Source organism: Pleurodeles waltl, chromosome 4_1 (assembly GCF_031143425.1).
Source record: "Pleurodeles waltl isolate 20211129_DDA chromosome 4_1, aPleWal1.hap1.20221129, whole genome shotgun sequence".
NCBI classification, from domain to species: Eukaryota; Metazoa; Chordata; class Amphibia; order Caudata; family Salamandridae; genus Pleurodeles; species Pleurodeles waltl.
The window spans coordinates 515,324,491-515,349,035 of NC_090442.1; the positions used below are offsets into that span (position 1 = coordinate 515,324,491).

At 41.9% G+C, this 24,545-nt stretch overlaps 1 protein-coding gene across 1 annotated transcript in view; it reads right to left on the reverse strand.

Annotated features, from left to right (window-relative positions):
• The window catches only part of TMEM117 (transmembrane protein 117), a 2,258,187-nt gene that overhangs the window by 2,060,277 nt on the left and 173,365 nt on the right, over positions 1 to 24,545 (reverse strand). The window contains exon 2 of the mRNA XM_069228825.1: positions 15,148 to 15,449. Coding sequence (XP_069084926.1) covers positions 15,148 to 15,421 — 274 coding nt within the window. The 5' untranslated portion in view covers positions 15,422 to 15,449. The remainder of the gene's footprint in view (positions 1 to 15,147; positions 15,450 to 24,545) is intronic.

Here is a 24,545-nt window from a genome sequence, read left to right on the forward strand (position 1 = left end):
GAGCAGAGCTTGCCGGTAAAGTTCAGGGCACCTTTGGAACACCGGGCTGAAGGGAGGGTCAAACCCGGAGCGGTTTACCCGATTTCGCGGGAGTTGGCTGGCGTTGGACCTTTGGGCCAGCGAAGTGACTTAGAGGACGTGCAGCCATCCACTAGCCGGGGCACTGGTGGTGGGTTGTATCGTGTTGAAGAAGAGTTGCTCGACTATGATGATGACATTGATGAAGAGGTGTTGCCAATGCAGTGGGGTGATGTCGTGAAGTCCAGAGCCGTTCCTAGGGTGGTCCAGGGCGATCATTCTGGGGCTCATCATCAGGAGCTGCTGGCGGGCAATCTGCCGAGAGGTGAGGAAGGGTTACTTGGTTCGTTGGGGTCAAAAGTGGTGAGGGAGGTGATGGGGGGTACGCTGCGAAAGGGTGTTCAGGGTGGTTTAAATGAACAAACACTGAGGAAGGTGGATGCGTCCATACAGGTGAGTTCAGTCCTGGAGGCGGATGGTCAGTCTGAGGTGAGTTTGGGAAGTGGTGCGTTGGGCATTAAAAAGTTAGATTCGGGTGAGGTTGGGGTGATGGCCACAGGTATCAATACAGGTGGGGAGGGCTCGGGGGCACGATTAAATCTAAGAGGCTGCCGTATATGGGAGTGTTGATGCCTTTGGGGGCGCATCTCACTCAGAGTTTGAAGGAGAAGATATGGAAAGAGGAGTTTGTTGATGTTTTCAAATTGCTTCATAGGGAAGTACAGGAGAAGGAAGGGTCGAAAGAGGAGGAATGGGAATTGGCCAGGAGACCTAGAGTCCCAACCACAATTGAAAACTGGACGTCGGCCCTTTTGATCTATGCCAGTGTATATTGTGAGAAACATCAGGATTCATGTGTGGCTTTGTTGAAGTATATGGACATTGTGCTGCGGGCTCAAATGGATTATGGAGGGTTTGGTTGGTTTATATACGATGAGGAATTGAGGGCAAGGAAAGCAATGGACCCTAATAAAATGTGGGGTGAAATTGATAATGAACTATGGATGCAGTGGTTACGGACTACAAGGAATGCGCCTACGACGCATACGGCGAGTGGGTTACCTGTTCAGTATAAACCCTTTTAGGGGCGTCCCACCCAGGTTGGGGTGGGTTTCAGGAATAGAGGACAGTTTCAAGCTAATGGGACGTGCTGGTCCTTCAACAGTGGACTCTGTAATAGACAACAGTGTACATTTCATCACAATTGCTTTAATTGTGGTGGGAGACACCCAGCATACCAATGTTTTGGTGGGCTTCAATGGGGCTGTTATTGGCCGTCGTCAAGAGGTATCGACAGAGGCAGAGAGCACGTGCAACAGCTGGCAGGTAAAGGGCCCTACACCTATTAACTTTAATGTGGTTTCTTATTGGTTGCAATTTTATCCATGCTTGGAGGACGCGAAGCTTTTGTTTAGTGGTTTTTCAGAAGGTTTTAGGTTGTGTTATCAGGGCCCGAGGTTGGGGAGATGGGCCAATAATTTGAAGTCTGCAAGGGAGCATCCGGATGTGGTAAGGGCTAAGTTACAGAAGGAAGTGGAGTTGAGAAGAGTTGTTGGGCCGTTTTCGGAATGGCCGTTGCCTAATTTGACTATTTCCCCTTTGGGAGTTGTGCCCAAAAAACAGGCTGGTGAATTTCATTTGATTCATCACCTGTCAGGGCCAGCGGGAGCTTCGGTTAACGACTTTATTGCAGCTGAAGATTCGGTGCTGCATTATGCGTCTGTTGATGAGGCTATTGCGTTGGTACGGAAGTGTGGAAAAGGGGCAGAAATGGCAAAGTCAGACGTTGAGTCAGCTTTCAGGCTATTGCCGGTTCACCCAGAAGATTTTTCATTATTGGGCATGCAGTTTGAGGAAGCCATATATGTTGATCGGATGTTGCCGATGGGGTGTTCAGTTTCATGTTCTTTGAGATGTTTAGTTAATTTTTGCAGTGGTGTTTTCAATTCCAGGGTGGTGGCAGGTTGGTGACTCACTATCTGGATTATTTTTTCTTTGTTGGACGGGCTAAGTCAGGAGATTGCAGCAGGTCTTTGCGGGAATTTGAGAGTTTGATGTCTCTTTTTGGTGTTCCTTTGGCTCGAGATAAGACGGAAGGGCCATCAACATGTCTGAATTTCTTGGGAATTTAATTGGATTCTGAGAGAATGGAGGTGAGGTTACCTAAGGACAAAGTAGTACAGTTGATTTCCATGTTGGGTGAGGCTGTGAGGAACCCCAAGTTGGAGTTGCGTCAGGCCCAATCACTGCTTGGGCATTTGAATTTTGCATGCAAGATGGTGAGGGTTGGCAGGGCATTTTGTTGTAGGCTGGGCTTCGCTATGTGGGGTGCCTTTTTGCCACATCACCATATTCGCCTTTGGGCATGTGTAAGGAAGATTTGCGGATGTGGATTGGGTTTCTGCAGGACTTTAATGGTGTGACGATGCTGGTGGAGGACGAGGATTGGTTCTGGCACATTCAGATATTTTCTGATGCATTGGGTGCTCATGGTTTTGGTTTGTTCTGGGATGGCCATTGGGCAGCAGAGGCCTGGCCAGTGAGTTGGAAACAAGCTAAGTATAGCATTGCGTTTTTGGAATTTTTTCCTTTGGTGGTGGCTTTAGCGGTTTGGGGTCAGTATTTGGCCAACAGGACTGTCATCTTCAATGTAGACAATCAGACAGTGGTTCATTTGGTTAACTCCCAGAAGGCGAAGGATGAGAAGGTACTTAAGTTATTGAGGATTTTCCTGCTGAATTGTTTGAAGTTCAATATTCTGTTCAAGGCTTGACATGTGCCGGGCGTTAATAATGATATTGCTGATGCCCTATCTTGTTTTCAGTGGCAGAGATTCCGTGGTCTGGCGCCGGGAGCGGATGTTCAGAAGACGGCCATACCTGGGGAGTTGTGGGAAATAGGAGATTGAAAATTTTGGAGCTAGTGCAGCAGTCTATAGCTCCATTGACGAGGAGGAGTTATTTTCAGGCCTGGTTGGAGTTTCTCAATTCAGGTGCGGTACGAAAGTCGGGTGAGTTTGATGTGATTTCAAGGAGACAAGATGATGCTGTTCGTTTTGTTATGCAGCAGATAGAGGCTGGTTTAGCGGCGGTCACAATATCGGGTAAGTTATCTGGGGTTTCCTTTTATGGTAAGTACTTTTGGGGTTATGATCCTGTGGAGGGAGAGATTTGTAGGAGGATTTTGGCAGGTTGGGCAAGGTCAGGTGGTGCGCGGTGGGATCGGAGGCGCCCTATTACATCTCACCTTTTGAGGGCACTGTTGGGGATTTTGGTTGAGATTTGTTTTTCTGATTGGGAAGTCTGTTTGTTCTCTCTTTGCATGTCTTGGCTTCTTCATGGGGCCTTTCGCGTGTCTGAGCTCTTTGGGGTGAAGGGGAGAGAAGGTATTACATGTGAGGATGTGCAGGTAAGAGAAGACGGTATCTATATCTGGGTGCGTTTTACCAAGGGGGATCAGTTGGGAAGGGGTCAGGAGGTCATATTAAAGGCTAAACACTCAGCTGAATGTCCCGTGCGGTGTTAGAGGTCTTCTACAGCCTTGTTGCCCCAATCTTCCAGGTTAGTATTTCTTCACCAAGATGGTACTCATTTATTAGCCTCGCAGTTATTGGCTGTGTTGAGGATGGCTACCAGGAGGTTGGGTTTGGATCCCAATTGCTATGGTACCCATTTACTTAGGATCGGGGCTGCCACAGAAGCACGAAGACAGGGTAAATCGGATCAGTTAATTAAGGACTTGGGTAGGTGGAGATCGCAATGTTTTCAGCGATACGTTGGGTCGATTAAGTAGCAGTATGCTTGTTATTTGGGGGATTTGAGCTTGGTGTAACTTTCCTCTTTCCGCTATTGTTATCTGTCCCTACTTCCCCACCCCTTCTCTCTTTTTACGTACTATTCCATTTCAGCTTTTTATGGCGTTTGCTACATGGTTTTTTGCAATGCAATTTTACCTAACATATGTTTTCTTGTAGGTATGTTTCGGGGGCCCTGACAGAGCTTGCGCTGTGTGGATTGTGGGAAACTCGTTTGTTCGCTGGGCAGAGAAGCAAGCTTCATCGCGTCATTTTGGGCGGCAATTGGGACTAGATGGGGCGAGGATAAAACTCAGTTGGGTAGGAAAGAGTGGTATGAGATGGGGTGAGTTACTTTACGTATTGGCGAAAAGGATGGAAACAAGGGGTTTGCCCAGATTTATTGGTTATACACTTAGGCGAGAATGACTTGGTTGCATTGTCGGGTATTGGTTTGTTGAAGGCGATGAAGTTAGATTTGTGCAGGATCAAGGAATGTTGGGCAGGTACTTATATTGTTTGGACGAGCCTGCTGCCGAGAAGGGTGTGGAGGGGAGCCAATTCTCTTAAGGGGACAGAGAAGCAGCGTAGGAAAATTAATCAGGAGACGAGGAGTTTTTGCAAGATTCAAGGTTTTTCTGTTCTTACACACAAGAATATAGTGGCTTCTGACATAGAGCTATTTAGGCAGGATAAGGTGCACTTATCCTTTTTGGGTAATGAACACTATTTGTTGGAACTTCGGCTGTTGATTGCTGAATTGATGGGAGAACGATTGTGGGACAGGTAGATAGGGTTGGGTGGGGCAGGAAAATGCCTGCTCGGGTTTTCCTGTGTGGCGTTTCGGGGGGGAATGGGTCGATCAGAAAAGATGAGAGGGCAGGGAGTTTTCACAGGCAAGGGTAACTGGAGAAGGTGGACAGCAGGACAGATGGGTTAATGGGTTGGTCGGGTCAAGGTGGGGATGGGACAAGGGGTAATGCGGAGGGGTCAGTTTATAGGGAGGGGGAGGGGTTAGGTGATGAATTTGTATTAGTGAGGTTTGGGTAGTTTTGAGAGGCTTTTATGCCAAGGTTGTATTTTATTGCTAGATCTGTTCTATTTATCCCTTTCAAATGAGTGTCGTGGTCATTTCACTGTTTCGGCCTGATGTGGGTTTGGGGGGAGCGAAGGGCTTGCCCGGTCTCCCCCGGGCTTATTGGGCTGCTGTGGAATGGTCCATGCGCTCGAGGGGGATTGGAGGAGGTTCCGGATGGGGTGGTGGCTAGGGCAGGGGTATAAAAGGTAGGGGCTGGGTGTGGGTGGCCTCTTTGGCCGTTGTCACACCCAGTGGCCGTTTGTCTTCGTGCCCTCCCGTGAATTTTTCTTCCCTTCCTTCTTTGTCTTTTCTTAGGTTGGGGTTGTCATTCGCGGTTCTTCCTGGTTTCTTCTTCCCCTTGGGCAGCAGTTAGCTATTTGAAGTTTTAACAGGGCAGGTCTGTTTTTGTCTGTTTTTTGTTTGTGGATGCTTACATTTTGATGGACATTTGATGTTATGGGGGGGTGGTTATTCCACCGGTAGTCAGGTCTGGTGGGGCAGGGTGAGTTTTTGTTTCACCAAGGCCTTTCTGGGGGGAAGGGGTCGATCAGAAAAGATGAGAGGGCAGGGAGTTTTCACAGGCAAGGGTAACTGGAGAAGGTGGACAGCAGGACAGATGGGTTAATGGGCTGGTCGGGTCAAGGTGGGGATGGGACAAGGGGTAGTGCGCAGGGGTCAGTTTAGAGGGAGGGGGAGGGGTTAGGTGAAGAATCTGTATTAGTGAGGTTTGGGTAGTTTTGTGAGGCTTTTATGACAAGGTTGTATTTTATTGCCAGACCTGTTCTATTAAAGCGGCCTTTTATCCCTTTTAAATGAGTGTTGTGGTCATTTCACTGTTTCAGCCCGATTAAAAGCATAGTGTAGTATAGCACATTGTCATTTACGAACTGCACTTTTCCCATTGAGTTGCCTACCAAATTTGCACAAACATTTTTGCTGATAAAAATAGCGCACAAGTGATAATGACTGAAAAACAGAGTTTAGAAAGGGTTTATCAACTGTGTATCACCAAGAAAAGTGCAATTGTTTATTTTGATCCTAATAAAATAGTTGTTTCCATCATACTTTAGTATTAAATAGGAACCTCATTTGTGTTTCGCTTGCTGCTGATTTATTATGAAATATTTGGATAGTTCACTTGCAGATATTTAACATTTGTTGTGTTAAAAAGGGACATCGTACAATCTGTCCTTTGATACTCCATGTACCGCAGCAAGATTTTCATATAGTTCAGGTTACAACATTGTCTCACTTTGCAGTCTGAGAAAGAAAAGTAAACACCAATATCCATTTTACAAGAATAAGCAGCAAATTGTCAAACAAATGTAGCCTGACTGCTGCCACCTGTGTTTGAAAACATTTTAAATGTCACAAGATTTAAGATAAAAGCTCATTCACCTTTTGAATTCCAGTACAGTTATTTTGAGGGGGGCATGAACACTTGGAGCATCTGGAAAAAAAAACTATAAGTAGGGTTTCATGAGATCTGCTCCTTAAGGCTCTGTGATAAAATGTGCCTGATTTTCAGAAAAATGTTTTATTTAGTGCGACTCGCTTTCTGTTATGTGGTGCGTTATGTTGTTCCAAGTTATGCTACACATGGCACTTACTAAGAAACAGCTCTGACAGTTTCTGTGTTCTTTGCAGTATCTTTATTATTTTATTTATTATTATTATTTTTTCATGTTCCGTGCACTACATTTTAAAAAACGAGTAAATTGAAAAAACATACAAAACAAACTATTGGTCAGGAATCGTATGGGCCTACCTTACGTCACAATAAATCATAAACAGTGTATTCTCGGGTCACAGAGACGTAAGTGAGCACATCTTAATACACAGCCTCTTACATCTGAACATCATTTTACCAGTCCGCATTTCGACGTTTCTGTCAGTGGATGGGCCGGGGTGAGGGGGGTTGACTCGACCAAATACAAATTTCTCTTAATGTGATCCAGTTGAAACGTTTCCTTTCACTCATGGGTGCAAGGAGTCCGAAAGCTCTTGCAAGTCATGTAGAAAGGAGATCCGCTTGATAAATCGTCTGCTGCCATACCATCAGAGCCGTGCATTTAAATGCGGATTTCTTCTGCCGTTGCCATCTCTTCTATGCCCTTAATCTTTCCCTTTGCTATCGGGGTCTCTGCAGGCCTCCAATACATGTCAATTCTTCTGTCTGTTAACAATAATGTATTTAATTCAGCCCTCTGTGTACCCCAACATAGGTTGTAAAAGGGGAGACATAGTAAATATGCGGTCAGAGTCAACCAGATCGAAAAACCTCTGGCACAGACATAAACGTCGGCAAAATGACTCTTACCTACACATCTGTATCATGGGCAGGTTGGTTCTATCAGGATGTGAATAACAATTATATTGTCTGACAATTATTGTGGCCCAAACATTGTTAACAAAAATACTAACAAATATTGCTCCACTGAGTGCAGATTTTATATTATTAATTTTTATTTGGCTACATTTTGTGCTTCATATTCAGGACACAATATTTTTGGCACTTAGGCCATGGTAAGTTCTTACCATATAAATAATCAAATACACAAAAGGTGATGGAAAGCACAGTGACCCCAGGACCCACATATGAGCATATCCTTGGCCACTTAAGGCAATACAAAACAAAACACACAAAAGGTGATGGGAAGAATGCTTAAAAACTGTCTCACCACTATCAATCACTCAGAGTAGCATTTCGACCCACCATTTTTTCACTCAACATGCCACTTCAAATTAGACCCAGCCACACACAAATAAGGATCCCAGAAACCCACCGAGTCTTGCTTGGCTTGAGACTTCACTATCTGCCTCAATTTCAGTGTAGTCTCCTCCCTCAACCCTAACTGTCCTTGGGCCTCTCCAGAAAATTGTCCCAGGTCCTACAACCAACTGGATCAAGAAAGGCCCATGAAGCAAACCAATAAAGGCGATCTTCCATCAAGAGGAAAAACCTACTTAAGAGAAAGGAACAATTTGCCCATTCAGACAGAATCTTAATGCATGGGTATCTAATTGAAGGATTGTCACTACGGAGTACAGTATGAATTGGGGATCAGCACAGCAAAGCACTATAACATGCTGTGTTGCAACCTAAATAAAAAGTTGTAAAAATTCTCATTTTATCACAACAAATAAATATTTGTTTATGTGACCATATACTGAAGGCGGACAATTTAAATTTTGTACTGGCATTTGTTCTGCACACACAAACAAATGTTCAATGGTATTCCCAATCACAGGCCATAAGTAGCTAAAATGACTACCCATCTTCAAACATGTTTCTTTATAAACTTTTCGACTAATTATGATTTCATCTCCTAGCACTGGACATGTGTGCACAGACTTGTATTGTTGGCAGATGATGTGTATGCTTTAGTAAAACTTTAATATCGCACTGTTTATAAGGGTAGGTTGCAGATAGAAATACCACAAATTCCCAAGAGTGATTCCCTGAAGGTGTTTTCTCTGTGGTCATCTTTCAAACTTACTTGAATATCCTAATAGATAATCTGAATAGTCTAAGGATTTTTTTTCCTCACAAATCCTTTCTAAGATTTTTGGCAATTTTGTTATGTAACTCAGAATTTTAATGATTAATTATATAGATCTGCATGCCACATGTGGTTTTCAGGCATTTGGAAAAAAAAGACAACGGCCAGTACTTGTGGCAAGTACATGAAGTACTGTAACATAAACATTTGGTAACCTTATTGAGAAACATACTTTTCAGGGATCTTACAAAAGTGAAAAGATTATTGTGGTGTAAGAAATGGGTTATTAGTAGGGGTGGCTGCGAGTCCACCTCAAGTAATAAGTCCCAAAAGCTTGCCAGGTTAAACATATAGTTTCAATAATTCGACCCTAGGCTCAACATCTGGTAGCTATGGCACAGAGCAGGTAGGCTTAACTTGGAAAGCATGTAAAGTATTTAGCACCACCAAAACAAAGTCAACACTGGAACTCACAAGTCTAAACATTAAGAACATTTACATTTTAATAAGAAAAATAACACCAAAATGACTAAAATGCAAGAAGGGGAAATAGAGACATGAATTTTATGGTCTTAAGGTAAAACATGTCATGAAAATGTAAAGCTCCAATCAGAAGTCTCTGTTCATGGTAGACGGTGACTTAAATTTCAGGCTTGCCATGATAGATCAGAGGTCGAAGCAGGTCACCCTGGTCAAACATTTTACATTTTTAGGGAAGCTGAAATCCTCCAGCGGGGCAAGGTTAAAGGCCATATCTGACGAAGTCTTCTCGAAGTCAGATCACTATTGGACAAGGTCTCACTGAATTTGTTGGTTTTAGCAGGAAAAGCCCAGAGCGAGAAAATTCAAATTTTGCACTCACCAAAGTCCTCTCATCAGCAGGATTCGCAGTCATCAAAGTCCTCTCATCGGATGTATACTTTTAACACCTTTGCTCAGTGAAGATTTATACCTTAGCACTTGGTCTCTTTTTCTGGATCTAGAAAAACTCCAGCAGGACAAGCCTGAAAGCTGCAGCTGGGAAGGACCTTTCATCACTTTTTCGGGCTGGGGAGGGCTCAGAGTGGGACCGATCTGATTTCTTGCATGCTGAGGACGAGGCTTGGATGGTTAGTCCCAGTTCCCCAGCTGCCTAGAAAGTATTTCTTTTAGCACCAACGTTTTCCAGCTTTATGGTGCAGCTCCTCTAGATCATTTTTAAGGTATTGGGAACTCAAGGCCAGCACTCAGAGTATAAAACCCACTCCATCAGGGGCCATCAGCAAAGTCCAGTCCAGGTCCACTTGTCACTGGTCAACTAGTTAGTCCAAAAAAAAACCTCTTGCAGCTTTTTATCTTACGTAGGAGTTCTACCTCTCAGTCTGTCTTGGATATCAGTGATACCAAGTCTAGCCTTTCAGATCTCCACAAAAGGTCACAGGCAGCAGGCCCAGTCCTTTTCTGTTCCGCCACAGATCTAGAAAGAATTCTGTAGAGCTGGGATTAGGTGTTGTTCAATTCATTAGCCAGTGGGTGGGGATGCAACTGCTGGACGCACCCTCGTCAATGGGTAAAAAGTCATCAAGGGCAAACCTTTGCTCTTTTGCAACACATCTTGTTTGCCTCACAGCAAACTATGGCAGAGTGCACCATTGTCAGTAACATGTAAAATGGCACAGCCCTTGTTCCGAGTGGACACACATAGATAGGTGTCTAGAATAATGAAGAACCCCTTCCACTAACCCACTACCAACTGGTTCTACCCCCCCCTTCTACATTGAGAATGGAACTACAAGGGCTAAATCTGTATTGCGGGATCAAAAGGGCCTCTCCTCCAGGCGTCCTTTACCTCTAACCTATCAAATTAAAGGTCTTTTTCCATCACTTTCCAGTGAATGATGTTTCTGCATCCACTATAATTGCCCTTCATGGATTAAGCTGTGTCACATACCTCATCCGTGCTATTCTCCCAGGCTCAGGCCAGTGTCTCTGCTCTGAGCGCAATATTTCATACCTCATCCAAGTCAGCAAAGCCAGGCTTCTGCTTTAGACAGGGAAAGTATTACTTTTTAAACACCACTTCTCCTGTAGGGTTATAAAAAATCCAACTTCACCATTTATTTCTGAGACATATTAAAAAGGATGTTTTTGTCTTATTCTAAACCAAAGATATAGACTTAGCATTTAAACTCTAAGCTTGCTTCTCTTGCAGAAACGCCACAGCATCTATGCAGTGAATATAATTTTGGAGGTCAGTCAATGCAGCAATTTTTACATATTCCACTCTCTAATACTATACACCCTATAGTGTAGGTGTCAAGGACTACCGAGGGGTGATTTACTTACTATTTAAAAGTATGTTTCATACCTGGCAAAGAGGGGTTATATTTACAGGCATGTTTGCAGGTTTTGAGTCGCAGCAGTCCGCCTATACATGCAGGCTGGAAGTCATGGTTTCCTTATCAGCCTGGTAGATGGCAATATATGTGCTGGAGTCCACAGGTGGCATTTAACTTTCAATGCCACTGGTGTATTTATTGCACCATATACTATGAAACCTTAATGGAAAAGTTCATATGCAAATTGGGGATCAGCTATATTAAGATGTTTTAGGGGTCAGAACATGTACACCGGTAACAGGGTAGTAGTATGAGAGCGGACAGAGATACAAAACTAGCAGGATCAGTCTACAAAAAAACTTCTGAAGATCAGTTGGATGGAGATTCTGGGTGTCAAGGAGTAGCATGTCAGCTTTCAATGAGCTCTGTATATGTGAATTGAGATTTAGAGATGTTGATACATATACGTTTTCTCAGACAAAAAAAAAATACAACTCCATTTAGCTCATGGACTTCCATGGAACTACCATGCATCTCATCAGTTTTTTCAGATATGGAAAATGCTCCATTCAAGCTTATCTGACCTCTTTCTGCTACAAATTCTCTTCCAGTACATTCATGCTGTAATCAGAACACAGCATGGAGTGATCCAATCCATGATGCCTGTTGGATCACCACAAAACTTTACAATATACAACATAATTATTCCACCCAACAACAGGGCCAGCCAGGGTTTTCATTCCATCAGGTGTTTTCCTCGTGGGCAGAAGCAGATTGAGGCCAATTTTGAAAAAGCCCTGTGTCACTGTCATCTTCCTCAACTCCTCGAGGTTACTTTCATCCAGCATGGGGAGGCTTCATGTGAGACTTTTCACATGAAAGGTAACTTTTTTAACCAATAGGAGTTCGGAGTTTACAGACCCCAGAAAATTCCACTTGTTGGTTATCATGCTTGTATGTTTGGTGTGCTTTGTTGTAAATATGTATGATGTTAAAATAGCGCCTGTAATTTATATGCTGTTTCACTTAATTACTGCACAGCAACTAGTTATGGCATGTTACATGCCCATATGTTTGTACTCTAATCCCTTCAATTTTGTGTGCATAAATAGCCATCTTTGAACTGTTGGTATCACTGCTATTTACCTAGGCCCACCTTGCAAGATATGATTATAGTGTACTTTAGTTGCATGATGCTTCGTCTATTTTCTGCAAGGCATTCATTTATGGCCTGTGACAATTCAGGCTTTTTTTAATGATTTTTGCCTGTTTTTATGGAGTTTTTGTTGTCCCCAAAATCCATCCCCCGTTCCTTTTTCATGTCCTTTTTAACCGCCAGGCTACAATTTGCTTACTCCTTCAGTCCACCTCCTTCTGCTATTGACTGCTTTCTCCCTCCATCCCTCCACTGCTCACCAAGCTAAAACTTAATAATAAAAATAATATTATTATTCACATATGCAAAACCTAATACATTTACCAATGCTTGTTTTCTTTTGACTCCACACTGGCCTCTATGCTAAATTTATATCCCTAAATGTTCCTAGCCTATGCTCTCACTATTTTATCTTTTTATTCACTCTGAAATTTTAATATTGCACTGATCTGTAAATGGTTTTGGTTATGAATGTCGGAAAACACCCCTGTTAGAAATTGGGTCTCCAGTTGGCAGAGGTATGCACCCTGTCCAAGCAAGGACCACAAACTTAATCATGGTAAGTCACAACACAATCCAAATGATCCTGTGCTCACCCTCTGGTAGCTAGGCACAGAGCAGACAGGCTTAACTTAGAAGGCAATGTGTAAAGTATTTGTGCAATAACTCATACAGTAACACAGTGAAAACACCATAAAAAGTACTCCACACCAATGTAGAAAAATAAATATTTATCTGAATAAAATAAGTTAAAAACAACAAAAATCTAATATGCACAAGTCGAGCTATCACTTTTTAAAGGTTTAAGAGAGTCTCAATCATTAAGAATCAGTGGGTGTATCCTTGTAACACACAGCACCTAGGATCCATCAAAAATAACGATGCACGGGGCCGTAGAGGAGGAGAATTGAAAAATAAGACGCTGCACGGGATTTTCCGGTACACTCAGATGATACATCATTTCTTTCCACGTTACAAGGTGATGCATCGATTTCCAGGACCTCAGGCTTGGTTCTTCACTGCGATGTGGGGATATTTTGACCCCCAGGGCCAATTTTAAGCCACAAGACTGCATCAATTTCTGCTGGCAGTTTGTCGATTTTCCGACGCATGGGGATTTTCTTCCCTGGGGGTGAAGCCTTTGTGGCCCTGAGACTTCAGAACAGGAGGCAAGCTCAATTCAAGCCCTTGGGGAACACTTGTGGGGAAGGTAGAGTCCTTCCAGCAGAGTCAGAGGTCAGCAGGGCAACAAACAGGACAGCAGTCATTCTCAGAAAAGCAGTCCAGATGAGTCCTATGGGCAGCCAGGCAGTCCCATCTGACAGAGTTCAGATGTAGATCCAGAACTGTCTGATTTGGTGGGGTAAGAGACCCATTATATATACCCCAAAATGCCTTTGAAGTGGGGGGAACTTCAAAGAGTGGTTTTGAAGTGCACATGTTCCCCTTCCAGCCTAGTCCTGTCTGCCAGGATCCCTGTGGGGGGTTATCAGTCCTTTGTGTGCGGGCAGGCCACTGCCCTTTGAAGTCTAAGAGAGAACCGCTCCACCCTTCCTGCCCAGGGAGGCGCATTCAGTATGGAGATGAATACAGATGTGACTGAGTGTCCTGTGTTTATGGCTGTCTGGGTGGAATGCACAAGGGGACCTGTCAACCAGCACAGACCAGACATAGATTAGAGACAGGCTTTAAGGCACAGATGGCAGTAAGTGCAGAGAAATGTCCACTTTCTAAAGTTGGAATTTCTAAAGTAGTAATATTAAATCCAACTTCACCAATAAGCAGGATTTTCTATTACCCTTCTGGCCATACTAAACATGACAGCGTTACTCCTTCCAGATCAGAATCTACCACTTAAAAGTATATGAGGGCAGTTCTAAAGCTGGTCTATGAGAGGAGCAGGTCTCACAGTAGTGGAAGACAAATGTGTGAGTTTTTCACTACCAGAACAGGTAAAACACATAAGTGCATGTCCTGCCTTTTACTTACATAGCACCCTGCCCTATGGGTTACCTAAGGCCTACCTTAGGGGTTACATTTGAAGAAAGAGGTGGTTTTAAGGCTTGGCAAGTAGTTTCAAATGCCAAGTCAAAGTGGCAGTGAAACTGCACACAAAGGCCTTGCAATGGCAGGCCTGAGACATGGTTAAGGTGCTACTTATGTGAGTGGCACAGCTAGTGCTGCAGGACAAATAGTAGCATTTAAATTACAAGCCCTGTGCACCTGTAGTGCACTTTACTAGGGACTTACAAGTAAATTAAATATGCCAATTGAGTATGAGCCAATTTTACCATGTTTTAGGGAGAGAGACATTCACTTTACCACTGGTTACCAGTGGGAAAGTTTGGGGTGACCCTTCAGGGAGGCAATTTTCCAACAACACTGGACAGAAAACTGTTGCTCAGTTATGAACTGTACTTTCCACCATGCACTTTAAATAATTGTAAAAAAACTATAACATTTTAGATACCAGACCCGATGTTTAACTATGAACCACAAATTTCCACAGAGTTTTAGATACTCCTAATATGCCACACACATTCTATTTTAAATCATGTTTGAATTAAGTTTTAAACAATATTGCATAAATATAATTGTTCTGACTTTAGATGTTTTTTTGTATTCATGTATTTGTTTTTAATTTTCCGAAATAAAACGTACCTTACTTTACAATATTATCAGCAGGATTTAGAATGATGGACGATCCCTACTGTCATTTAGAGGGGATCAATTTTCATGACATTCATCCACTAAGACCCTCTTTAATATAAGGCTAGGAAATCTGCAAACGTCTTACATGTACCACTCAAATACCTTTAGGAAAGGGATTAAACAAGAAGACTTTGAAATAGAGAACACCATACATATCGTCTTAGGATGTTTCACTGGTGGGGACACAGCTACTTCTTTATGAACTTTTATAAGAAAAAGAAGAACTGACCACGTCTGTCAGTGGGAGTACCAGGGGCTTACCACTACAATTTGAAAAATGAAGGTATAACATCAGTGTGGAAGAATAAAGTCAGATGTCTTGAAAAAGTGACACTGTTAGACAAAGAGATTGGTTTGAAATATACCAGAAACTATTTGCCCATCAAGGCACTACAATATGGACAAATGAGGTGCAAGTAGGAATTTTCAACAAGCTTCGCTTTCATTTTTCTGTGCGAAAAATTCCAGTCTAAGTAATGCTAAACAAATAATTGTCATGAGGAATGAAATCAGTGAGTATACCAATTGGACTAATAATCAATTGTAATTCCAGGCATAAGGTGACTTACCAAACAAACGCTGATGGAAAAGGAACTTCCCAGCAATCAGTCCAACTACTATAGCAATCAGCCACAGCAGTACCTTCAGAAAATTCCAACCACCTCCAGGGTATTTATTTGTTACAAATGAAAAACAGTTCCCAACAACAATCATGTTGGCTTCCGTCTGGCTATGAGATACTGGATCCTCAGCAAACAGCAGAAAATTAAAGAAGGTCACCAAATAAGCTATAATCAGGCGGGACCATGGGTGCTGGAAATAGTGGCGAAACTGGTTATCCATTTTGAGCTTTCCCAATTCTGTTGCGTGCCTGTAATGAAAACATTCATGCATTAATAAAAATTGACAAGAGTTCATACAAAATATGTCAAATATTAATTTGAAACCATCTAAAAAAATTAAGGGTGCAAACAAAATCACCTTTGGTATACTAGTTACACAATTTACGACAGGAATAGTGTGAACTTTATGGGAGATACCCTGCCCAAGCCATCCAAGAATATTGTACGTCGTTCTCTTTCTTTCAGACAGCAAGTCGAGAATGACCAGGTAAGAGTCCGATTACCCACCTGTACCATATGAGCTAGACTGCGGGTCATTAATTTTACCAGAAAATAGGACTATCTATTTTCAAAGATTTTTCTTCTTGCCCTCATCACTCACAAGACCTAAAACTCAGATGGGATTTCATATCTGCTGTAATAGGTTGAAGACAATTTGAAAGCAACTTTCCTAAAACCTAAAGCCCTTCATTCTAATTCTCGTGTATTTAACCAACACATAATGTCTTCTGGAAAGGTTAAGGTAGTGAGTTTACTGTCTATAATTTTCTATATCTGGACCCCCATAGAGGAGCATGAAGCCCTTTGACAGTTCTTACTTAGGGCCTGATTTAGATGTCGGTGGAGGGAATACTCCATCACAAAAGTGATGGATATCTCACCCACTGTATTTCGATCCTCATAGGATAGAATGAGATCATAATAGGGCGGACAGGATATCTGTCAACTCTGTGATGGAGTATTCCCCTCCACCGACAGGCCCTTTGTCACTCTGATATCTCAACAGTAATAGGGATGATCACTGCAACAGAATGAGAATTACATTTAGCTTGCTAGCTAGGCCTCTCTTCCAAAACAATCTAGTTTTAAACCACAGTCTCGAGAAAATGTGGCAGTGATGATCTTATGCAGGGAAAAATGAAAACAAAGCTGATGAATATGAAAGTAGTTTAGTCCATTGGCTTCTATTTTCGCTAAAAGTATATTTTAGACCCTCTTCCTGTTTCTCAGAGCTATCTGTGACTGCGCCCACAGATAGCACGGGCCTGATTGATAAGGGATGAAGTTTCTGATCCTGGGTGCATGGATGGGAAAGGCCAGCTGTCTTGCCCTTTTTTCAATTTTACACTTCTTAGTCTGCAGTTTCAGCGTTCTGGCTGCAGGTTTACTGAGCTCCAACACAGATGGAGAGCTTGTATGTTAGATAAGTAGGGAAGCTGGTTTTGATGGCTCTTTAACTCACGTAGCTGGTTTTGAAGATGGTACTGGCTGACAATGCAAAAATTAGAAGGAGCAAAGCAAATAAATAATTGCCATTACAATTGATCAGAGCTCTGGCTTGAAACTTAGTACAGTACACATATACGTTTTCTCTCAATCGAAGTCTATAAAACTTAATCATATGACAAACTGATAAATAAAACGAAAAAATCATCTAATGAGCAGGTGTCAAGATCTTCTTCTGGAGAAAGCGCTAGACATTCTTGAGGAGATGATATCATTCATGCACACAGTACTGAGTTAATTATTCTCATAAAACCACACTTCCAGTTTCCACTACTGTAAAGGAGGTTACATTTCAGATCAATAAGAAACAACATTTGTATTTTATTATGGAATAAATTTGTACCTTCATTGATATGCTGATTTACATATGTGACAAAAAACAATAATGTGATTATGATTACACAACCCTCCTTTGTTCCCAGAAGAAAAAAGATGCTTTAACACAATTCAAAAGAAAAGATCTTCATCACTTCCTTTTTTTATCTGCACTATCTTTCCTCATCATCCTCAGAAACAGCAAGCTTACGCCTGCTGTTTCTGAGGATGATGAGGAAAGATATATTGGCAAAGACGTATTGGCTGTTCCCTCATTGTAGTATAGGATATTGTACATTATTAATTTTGTTGATATGTATAAAACAGCCATTATTAAAATGATTGCAATCATTGACTCAAATACTTTCATTCTTTAGTGACCAAAGGTTCCCCCTCGCCATATCCAAATGCCTCTGGGGCTTAAATTTGGCCCACTCTGTATCTCCTGTTTCCTGGCACTCTCCATATTGTTATCTTCTGCTGATGTATCCTAAAGGAACAGTTGGTTAGATGGGTGCAACATTCAGGACCTACCATAGTGCAACTCTTTTCCTACCTTTGTCTTCTAAGAGGTAATGTAATGCCATTCTATTTTGAATTAGCATCTTGTCATGGGAGTCCAGTTACATTGTCATGAATCTTAGGGCCGCTGCAGTAAACTTAGCATGTTCTTCTAAGCAATCTGCATTTTTTTCTTATTTCATCTAAAGCAACAGTCATAAGGGACATGGAAACTGAGGATGAAAAGCATGTAATAGCAGTTGAAACAGCACAGTACACCTCCTTTTTTTAAAGGGATAATCAACAAGTTGTTGCATATTGAGAACAATATATCCCAAATAATAAGCCAATCTAAGAGCAGTCAAGGTTAGGCTTGTAACTGAAAACGAAATCGGCATGACATCTCTGCTTGCGGTGCTTGTGAAACAACTGTCCATGAGAAAATATATTCTTGCTCAGTCATTGCAAGAAGAGTCACATCTGGCATCTTCTGGTTCATAGGCTTGCTAAACCTTTCAAGGCCTGGGTGTGAAGTGTGGGGATGTCGGCACACTTTGGTAGTAGCTACCCATAGTAGAAAAGATAAAGGCAAGTGTCAGTCTAATTGATGGGCAGGAGAAAGAATTAAGTGCCTGTCTTCACTTTTACAACAGGGATTTTGTACTTTTCCAACATCAACACACAGGAGTTACCCTTGTAGGAAGAATGAAGGCATTGCACAAGAGAAGGGTTAAGACATTTCTGTCCCAGAAAAACTTCAAAATCTGCAGTTCACTTGCAGCGAGATGAGTGGATCCAAGCTACGAGACCATGGCATTTGGCAGCTGTGTTGGTGATGAGCAGAACCTGGGCCTGGGATCTATGCCAGAGAAACTGCAATGACATCCTTATCTGGTGTACCTGTATGTATACCCAATCACTGGGCTGGCAGAAGTGTTAGGCTTCAGTTGGACACTTAGATAAAAATGCTTAAACCTGAGAACAGAAACTGTAAAAGCACAGTAAGCCTTCTGCAATACTGTAAAGCTGCATCATCATTCATCAATCCAAAATAGCAGCTAAGATTGGAAGATGCAAGGGCAGCATTGTAGGTCAATCCACAAGTATTTCAAATGTGCTCAATTGGGTTTTCTGGGAAGCATTTGCTTGGAAGAATAATAAAACTAATGGGAGGCATCAGGCCATTTTACTGTGCCTCGGGCATATCTTAATGATCTTGTTGTTAATGAAACCATTGCTCCTTTTTACCTTGTCCTCTAACTGATAGTGAGATGCTCAATGGAAATGCTGGCCTGTTCCTAAAGCCTTGCAAACTGCCTGTACTACTGTTGCAACAAAGTGGGAAGGAAGTCACTTCTGATCGAATACAGCACCCCGAACATAGGGATAAAATATCTAAGTAACCGCATATCTACTCTAAAGACATCTGCAAGGCACCAGGGTATGCTTCCACCCATCCTGAGAAAATAAGCATAATATTTAGGACATATGAATGGTCTGCACATGTTCACATCTGGATAAAGTCCATCTGGATTTGCATGAAGAGGCCAGAAGTGCAGAGGGTGAGCAGTGGGGGTGACCTTATTCTCTTTTCTATCATTGTGTAACAGACAGATGGCAAAGGACTTCCAAAGTTCCGGACTATGAAAGAAGGGAAGGAAGCATACCAAACAGTTGCTGTCAACTGAATCATGGTGTTCCTTCCAATACAGGCTGCTACGTGACTCAATGAAGCGAGGCTGAAGAGTAGAAACTTAGGAGCAACCACATGCCTGGTGGTGCTTTACTACACCCCTCAGAGTCTCTTTTATATTTCTGCTTGGATCAGTACTTTTTTCACTTTAGAAGGCTTGCTACTGTAATCAAGATAAATCTTTCAGCACTGGTACAGGAAATAAGTCAGTTCCTGTACTTTACATAGCAGCATCAGCAGTTCAGACAAAGAAGCCTTTTAACAGCTGAACCAGTTAGGGTGTTGCCCCTGGAAACATCACCATGTGTATTCTGGTGTGCGGCACACTTTCCTACCGTCATCCTCTGAGGCAACTGTGGAGCAGTAAACATATTTTCAACATACTGCCTATGTTTAATGGGGGTTATGGCCGATGTTAAGGAATCCCTTTGCATCCATAAAACCCCAAAGTCGTGCATCACTCCAAATGCATACTTTCAGTCCAGGTGCTTAGTCACAGTCTTTTACTTTGTTAAAATGCAGGCTAATGTGAGAGGCACAAGCTCTGCAACTTAAGCAGAACTCACATTTGGCAAAATACAACTTTCCATAATCAGATACACAGTACCTACAGCACAGCCATCAACTAGGACACCATTATCGTTTCTGAAAAGGGTCTGTCCACAAAATAACTTAACTCATCATCAAAAACGGGTACGTCATGGAGGAAGGGGCAGCAGATACTATGTTGACCAGACACTTTCCATGTAAGTCATAATGTGGATTTTGAGGTTAGTTAACACATAGATGTTACTAGCATTTTGCGATTATTAAAAAATCAGAATAAAAAGATTATTTAAAAAATAGGCACGTCAGTTAAGTTCACATGGGTTATGGTTACAGGCGCAACAAAAAATATACAATAATGGGGTTCCCCTCACCAACTGGTGGACGTTAGAGAGCCAGAGCTCACGGCTAGACAGCAGATCAGGGTAATGTGAGAAACAGACAACAATAACATTTCAGACCAGACAATCTTACATAAGAGAGCTTTTTTTGTGAGAAGTGCAGCCACTGTAGTAGTTAAAGTAGAACATAACATAATATTTTTCGATGCTTCAAAGAGGACTCCAGCTAGCGCTACAGACCTTAAACATGCAGGAGCTCAGCCACGAATTGAAGAATAATAAACTATGGGCATTTTCTGAATCCAATGACTCTGCTAAGTGCAAATCTGGTATTTACAACCTAAAATGTTTAGAATACTAAGGAAGGTCTAAGGTAGCTGCAGAGGCTAATGCCCAGTTATCTTTCACAAATGCATTTGTGGCTTCACTAGACCACTTTAAGGGTCGGGGTGTTTTTTTTCACATTATCCTGCAATTCATTTCAACATAACCCAGGACCCAATATCTGCAATACCCAGCTATTCCCAGAAATGTAAGTACCTGGGATATAGTTTCTGGTTTGGGCAACTTATAAAGGGATTCAACTTATTCAGAGGACAGGTGATGCTTGCCAGCAGAGATTAAATGCCAGGGTAGCACAATGAGAGAAGGCAGAAATGTAAGGGCTCCTCTGAAGATGTATGCCCTTTATTCCTTAGTCTGGTAAGGAGACTGATGGAGTCTTCCTTTCAAAGATCTAAAACATCAAGTCATAGCGTATTGGACTAAAGCAGAACAGAGGTGAAAACTAACATATCTAGATTCTTCTTCAGGGCCTAGTAAAGGCATGAAGGGTAAGTTGAAGGAAGTCGGGTCCATTAATTTTGACAACCACAGAATGTGACCGAGAAGAGATACTAATTCTCTTCACATATGAGGAAGAAGAGAAAAGAAGAACACAAGTCAACCATAGTTAACTATTAAGCACTTATGGGAACTCAAGAAAGGATGGTGGCAGGGTTAGGGATGACAGGGAAGCTTGGGATAATCACATTATTAATGATCATAAAGTCCTCTATGAACATGTGTGTGTTGGTTTTTCCTGGGTTGCATATCAGGGAATCAGGCTATTACAACTACTAAAAATAGGTACTAAGACCATTTGTTTTTTATCAAATCTGCTATTACAGAGTGGATCACTTCCTCCATCTCAGGTTTTAATGGATACTGGGGTATTCTGAGTAGATTCTTTTCAGAATCAACTTCACTTCACTGATTCCATTGATGATATAAAATCCACACGGATGCCCATGTGAACCAGAGTAGATGGTACGTGTGAAAGTAACTCAGTTAAATCAGGAGACTTGGCAGTATCATTTGCATTATTCTGGTGATTTATGCTCTCACACAATAGTGAGAATAAATTGTTTTCTTGATGTTGGGTACACCGAAGAGCACACCTTCTAGGAGCCAAATTATGAACTAAACTGGCAGAAAATCCCCGTTTCACAAATCAGAAGTGGAATTTTAACTGAGAAAAAAGGAATCACTCCTCCTGATTTGCTTTATTCATTTTTGTTGGCTAATGGACTCTGTGCACTTTACCACTGCAAACCAGAACTACAAGGCATGAGTTCTCGTCCCAAAATATGGAATAGTTGGCTTACACCTGATTGGTACATTTAAATTACTTTTAAGTCTCTAATAAATTTTACTAAATGTACCCAGGGCCTGCAGCACCCACCCACTTAAGTAGTCTTTTAAAATATTTGTCACATCTGCCACTGCAGCTTTTAGTGAAGTTTTAAACTGCCATTTCAACCTGGCAAAAAACATTTTGCTAGGCCGAAACCTTCCATTTTAATACATATAAGTCACCCTAAGGTAGGTCCTATGGAATCATAGGGCATTGTGTACTGTGTTTAAAAAGTAGGACATATGGGTTTAAGTTTTGAGTACTGGTAGTGAAAAAGTCCTGAAGTCATTTTTCACTACTGCAAAACCTATCTCTCTAATACTTTAACATTCGGTTACCCTATTATATTTAATAAGCAATAGCTTACTTTTGGGAGAAGATCCGAAAATTATACTTGCACTCAAATGAATTGTAACTTAAAACCAAATTTAATTATCACAATTTTGACAATGCCAATTTTAAAAAGTTGTAATTTTCCTGTCGTGATCATTTGGTACCAGCTCCCTTTGTCCTGGGTCACATGACTGTGAATAGTTAGCAGCTGACCTTTGTAAATTCCTCCCAGACAGTGAGACAAAGAGGTACTGAGTGCAAAAGGCTGCCTTAGCACACACAAAAATCAATCTGACACCAGCCTTTTGTCACCCTCGACTACTCAGAGCCTTGACAGGGGAGGAAGGAACTTTCCAGAACCAGATGGGGGGGCTGTAGAGAGCTTCCCCACTTCAAAGGCTATCACAAGGTATAAATACTGGACCGCTTGAACCCACTCATCAAATCACTTCTGGACTTGTGAAAGATTCATAAAAAGGACTGCCCTGCTGCTGGAAGGACTGCCCTGCTGCCTGAGGATGGATGCATGGGCTTATTATTGAACCCAATACCACCAGAGTGACTTCAAGAGCTAGCTGACTGACCTCCTTTTCTGAGCAACAAGGATACATCAAGCTCTAGAGGCTTCCCTGCAACATCCCAGATGGCCTGCAGCAATAGGACGTGCTGCCTAAGCCCTGCTGGCCTCTGCTACAGTGTGTTCCTGATCCAAAAGATGTATTTTCCCAGGTCCTGACACTTGGCTGGCATCAAAGTGTACTCCTCTGCCAAGAAATATGAAATCCTGAAGTTCTGGGCTCTTTGTGACCATGAACAGGCCCATTCATGCCAAGACTCTTCTGCATGAAAGGACCGCCAATGCAAAGCTCTGGTGAACCCACACAGAGACCACCAACGCAAGATCTGCACTTTTGCACTAAAGCAAAGACAGTCTGCAGTAAGTTCCAATGCAAAGATTGAACAGCAGCCGCCCATGATGCCTGACCGGATCTTTGTTCTACAACAATGGCCACCAGCAATGCTCTCCTCGCGGTCTGCTCCACAGTGAACTGGACTTTTCCTGTCAGACTTTGAGGAAGATGTTTTTCCAGTGGGACTAACCTGGTCCCTGTATCTGGCTCGTGCTCCTTCTCAGTCGGTCTGAACTTGTGACTTTCCCCTGGTCTAGCACGACCAGATGACCGCTAGTGCTTTTGTGCTTTTAGGTTCTATACATACCTAATACTTTTAAATCACCTATCATAGGTTCTACTGATTGTATTTTTGTTGTTCTGGTATCATTTTATTTATTACAATTTACTCTATTTTTCTAAATAGATGTGGGATTTTGCTTGTGTCTTTTAACTTGTTACTGCTTGTATGCTGCATAAATACATTCCATATTGCCTCTAGGTTCAGACGGATTGCTTTTGTGCCAAACTACCAGAGAGCTAAGCACAAGCAAATTTAGTGACTTTTGGTGGTTCATCCTGACGGATTGTGGTTATTGTTTGAAAGAGTCTCTCCCTGCCCCTCCATCCAAAGACCTAGTTTACTATTGCTAGCAGTACCGACTGAGTCTATAGACATGCCAGAGAGAAAGAGAGAGGTAAAGAAGGGAATATGGAGGTTTTTAGAGCTAAGGATTAGTGCCTGTGCCAATAAGACAGATGTATGTTTGTGATTAATTACACAATCTACATAGGGGACCATCTGATATACAAGGATTACGGTATTCATGACACAATCAGAGTAGAGAGTTTTGAGTTGCCGGATGAACCCAGACTGGTGAGGGAGGGGTGGTGCACTAGGTACAAGGTTAGAACAGTTACATTTCCAATGCCCCAGCTGTCTGCAGGAAAAACATGACCCATTTGGGGCCTCTCCTCAACCCATTCACAAGCACCTCCGAGTGTTGACTAATTGTTTGCTGAAGATATAACTTGTGCCCTAAGGTAACCATAACTCACGTCCTCACCATGCACTGCTAATTACCCCACAAATCACAGCACTCGTGACATCTTTGATAACATCACTTATAATATCAATGTAATATTTGCAGTATATTTTTTGATGAAAAAACTATGCATGGCAAGGACGTGAGTTATAGTTATCTTAGGGCATGAGTTATAGTTACTTGAGATAGCTCTAACTATAAGAAGTGAATTTTATGATTTTGTATATTTAAAATGTGAGCATAACTATAACGTCTCTGTAACCTTTGATTTTTTAAGTGAATATATATATATATATGTATAGATATATATATATATATATAAATATATATATATATATAAATATATCGGATACCACTACCGTTTGTTCGCACCAGCCTTGTTTGGTGGATGTAGCCGGTTGAAGTGGGTTTTTTCATTGTTAATATATATATATATATATATATATATATATATTGGCACATATAAACAATAAAGCTGAAGTACATAATATGTCATTA